A 3,966-nucleotide genomic window follows, 5' to 3' on the forward strand; every position below is an offset into this window, starting at 1 on the left:
CTGGGGACGTGCAGACTCCACGTTTTTCCTTCACGTTGGAACTTTCTGACGTTTTGATTTTCGTTTTTCTCTTGTTTTGCTGAACACTTTTTCGAGTTTATGCTTCTTTTTTTTTTTTTTTTTTTTTAAAAAAAAAAATCCTTCTTTTTCCTCTTGTGTTTGTTTTTCGCGGTTTATGTTCTCTCAGCACAGGGATTTCACATCAAACTATTTAGGGCCTACTTTAGAAAACTTTTTAAATGGAATTGTTCGATTTGTGATTTTTTTCCCCCTAACTAAGTTCTGTTAACTTCATCTGTGGGCTCCTGCTTCCTGCTGATCATTTTCATTTGTATTCAGCCTCACCGTGCCTCCAGTCTGCATGGACAACATGAACTCGTTTGTGGAATACTCCATTTGTAACCGACCGGGCACCGGCGCTTATTCTGCGCCAAAGTCTGGATATCACCACCATCATCATCACCTGCATCACCACCACCACCCTCTGGATCAGCATCAGGGCTTCCCGGTGACCTCCGGCGCCTTCCACACAGGACCAGTCGGCTCTCCATCTGCCGTTAACGGGACGAGAAGTGACAGCAGCGCCGGGGGAGCGGGTTACACCGGGGACGGGCGGCTGTACGGGCGCACTGGAGGTGAAGGAGCGCACGGGACCACAGGGGCGACCCAGCATCATCAGCAACATCCTCATCATCATCATGAGCAACAACAGCATCAGCAGACGCACAACGGCTACCATCCTCACCTTCACCAAACACAAAGCTTACAAAGCGGAACACTGTCTCATTATAATAACGGGAACAGCGGCAACGCCGGGGCCTATGCGGGTCAGGCGTGCGCCCGAAACACGGAGTATGCTGCTGCGACGGGCCCTCCCAACACCATTCACTCTCAGTATTTCATGGAGGAGCCCGTGGCCTCCACCTACTATCATCAATCAACCTTCTCCAGCTCTGCTAGCACCGTCGGCCCAAGCTATGGGGCCCTGGCCGGGGCCTACTGCGGGCCTCAGGGCGCTCTGGCCGGCCCGCAGTACCCGCAGCAGCTTGGTGGGGGTCTGGACGCAGCGGGCTACCTGGGGCTCCCACACGGGGGAGGTTACGGGGAGCTACCGGTCTCTCAGGACCGAGAGAGGGGGGATGAGGAGAACCAGCAGGCCGGCCAGGGGCAGACCTTCGACTGGATGAAGGTGAAGAGGAACCCGCCTAAAACAGGTAAGGGATTTGATTTTTCTGGCGTTAATTTTGTTAATTAAGGCTATTGTCAAAGCATTATTAAAGGGTCGAGCCTGCAGGTAGTCAAATGCTGAGATTACGTATCCCTCAGTGGTGTGTGTGTCCGCTGAGGATGCGGAGCAGAGGCCTCCTCTGCATTTATCACAGTGGCTCATTAGAAACGTTACAGCCAAAGATTTAAAAGAAGTAGCTTTTTGCAACAATGGTCCATCGGTTAATAACAGTCAGATGCACAAAAAGAAAAAGAAAGACGCCCGGGACAAGCTTTAAAACATTTTCTGATTATCTAAACGCTCTGATAAAGCTTCTACATCAGCTGTCGAGATTCGCTGATAAATAACGAAATTTACATTTTTATTTATTTATTTTTATTTTGTAAATAACAGGCTGTTAGCTAAGAAAGTGTTTCATTTCCCTGCGGGCCTCACTTTCAGTTTTCTCTGCATACATACACGTCACACTTTTCTAATGTAAATGCTACTTTCCATCTGTTTCTCTCTTCTTTTCAATTGTCTCAATCACTCAAGTCTGAATTCGTTTCACTGTAAACCCCGAAGAAGAGAGAAATAAGCAAAAAAATAAATAAATAAAAACTAAAATAACTTTTTATTTTTATTGTGAGTTCATTTCACAGATCTTTCAACAACAATACAACATTTGTTGTCATGGTGGAAACCACAAAGACTAACGCTGCATCAAAAGTGAAGCATTTCATTTGATCATCCTTGAAAACATAGAAATTGACTCAACATTAAAAAAAAGAAAAAATATTCTTTTAAAATCACGTAGACACCAACTGGCTGCTGAATCTCTTTTAAATGAAAATTAAATACATACAGAAAAATTATAATAATAAGAAGAAGATTTGAACTGAACAAAGAATTGGAAATGAAAACATGAACTTTTTATATGCATTGCTCGTGTTATTAACAGATAACATCGGTTCAACTTTCAACATTTTATCGTTTAAAAGCAAAATAAAAAAACGGCTTTTGTGTGTTTTTTGTGGATTTTTTTTCTCATTCACTGCGGTATCTGTAGACTGATAGCGGGTCTGGCTTGGGTCCAGTATGGCCCCAGACGGCTGATATGCCCCCCTACACACACACACACACACACACACACACACACACACACACACACACACACACACACACACACACACACACACACACACAGTCTTAATGGATATAGCAGACGGGTTATTTCTCCCTGGGAAGTCTGTCCTGCTCTGTTATCTAAGCAGCCCCCACCCCCAGTCCCGCTTCTCCATCCCTCCTCCCGCCTCTCTTGCATTTGCCTTTTCTCTTCTAATATTCAACCTGTGTTTTCCTTCGGCCTTTTACCATTGTGACATTGCCTGTATGTTGTGATAGTTTGAAGATGTCAACAAATGAAAAAAAAGAGATAGAGAGAAACAAACAGTTTTGATTGACAAACACATTTCAGCCATACAGGCCAGACTCCGACTTCTATGAGTATATTAGAATATGAGATATTTCAGCTGTGTCGTGTTATTTCTCACTCATATGACCAAAATAAGTTCCCGTTGCACATTTAGACTCTAACAGCTTCTCCATCTCCCCCCTCCATCCAGTCAAAGTGTCGGACTTCGGCCTCGCGGGCGCACACAACAACGCCATGCGCACCAACTTCAGCACGCGGCAGCTGACGGAGCTGGAGAAGGAGTTCCACTTCAGCAAGTACCTGACGCGGGCGCGGCGCGTGGAGATCGCCGCCACGCTCGAGCTCAACGAGACGCAGGTGAAGATCTGGTTCCAGAACAGGCGCATGAAGCAGAAGAAGCGTGAGCGGGAGGGAGCCTCCGCCACGACGCGCTCCTCCTCCTCCGGTACCGACTGCGGATTCCAAAGGGAGTTGGAGGACACCGACCACTCCTCCGCGTCCACGTCTCCGGGCGCGTCCCCGAGCTCCGAGACGTCGTCAGAGCGAGCGACGTGATTGGCTCTGCAGAGTGTGGACTCTGCACCGATGTAGAGAACAGGTGGCCTACTGTCTTGTCCTACTGAGTGATGGACTCTTGAAAGAATTCATTGTTATGTATTACATGTTAAAGGAAAATGGCCCCTCTCCTCAGCCTGCTTCCTCCACTTCTGCTTTGGTTTCTCAGTTCCTACATGTCCCAGAATTCCTCAGGAGGATAGAAGACTTTCTGATCCAGGAAAACTGTCCCACCTTGAACCCTCATTTTGGTTTATTTGAGGCTTCTGCATTGATTGTTCAGTTGTTTGTGGTAGAGACTGAAAAGAAGGTTGCCTTCAAATATATGAACTATGGTGACCTGTTTGGACACCAAAGGCACTACAGCTGGATACTACAGGGTTAGCAAGAGGTGCACTGATGTAATGACAAATAAAGGGGGCCTGCCACGAGGCAACCAGTGTGAGCAAAAATATACATTTGTTGCAGCCCAGTCACCAGAATAAACATTTGTAAACATTGTACATTTCTATGAAACATTGATATGATATTTCGTATCATATCAGTGCTTCTACAACTGGGATCAAAGTCACATGTTCTGCTTACTGGTAAAATTGAGCTGAGTGTTTCTCATCCAGAGGACGAGGGGTTGATGGTGGGATGACAGCTAGGCGAGGCAACGGGCAAACGGCTGACCACAATTCAAGGCATGTCTATGACCACAAACCTGGTCAGAACATGGTCTGTTGTCTGGTTAGGTTTAGGAACAAAACACAACATGAAATAAAAA

At 46.2% G+C, this 3,966-nt stretch overlaps 1 protein-coding gene across 1 annotated transcript; it reads left to right on the plus strand.

Annotated features, from left to right (window-relative positions):
- The first annotated feature begins 361 nt into the window (after positions 1 to 361).
- Positions 362 to 3,197, plus strand: hoxb1a (homeobox B1a). The gene is made up of 2 exons (XM_070980606.1): positions 362 to 1,214; positions 2,833 to 3,197. Exons 1-2 carry the CDS (start codon positions 362 to 364, stop codon positions 3,195 to 3,197), a joined length of 1,218 nt encoding a protein of 405 aa, XP_070836707.1.
- Positions 3,198 to 3,966: the final 769 nt, after the last annotated feature.

Source organism: Chaetodon trifascialis, chromosome 15 (genome assembly GCF_039877785.1).
Source record: "Chaetodon trifascialis isolate fChaTrf1 chromosome 15, fChaTrf1.hap1, whole genome shotgun sequence".
NCBI classification, from domain to species: domain Eukaryota; kingdom Metazoa; phylum Chordata; class Actinopteri; order Chaetodontiformes; family Chaetodontidae; genus Chaetodon; species Chaetodon trifascialis.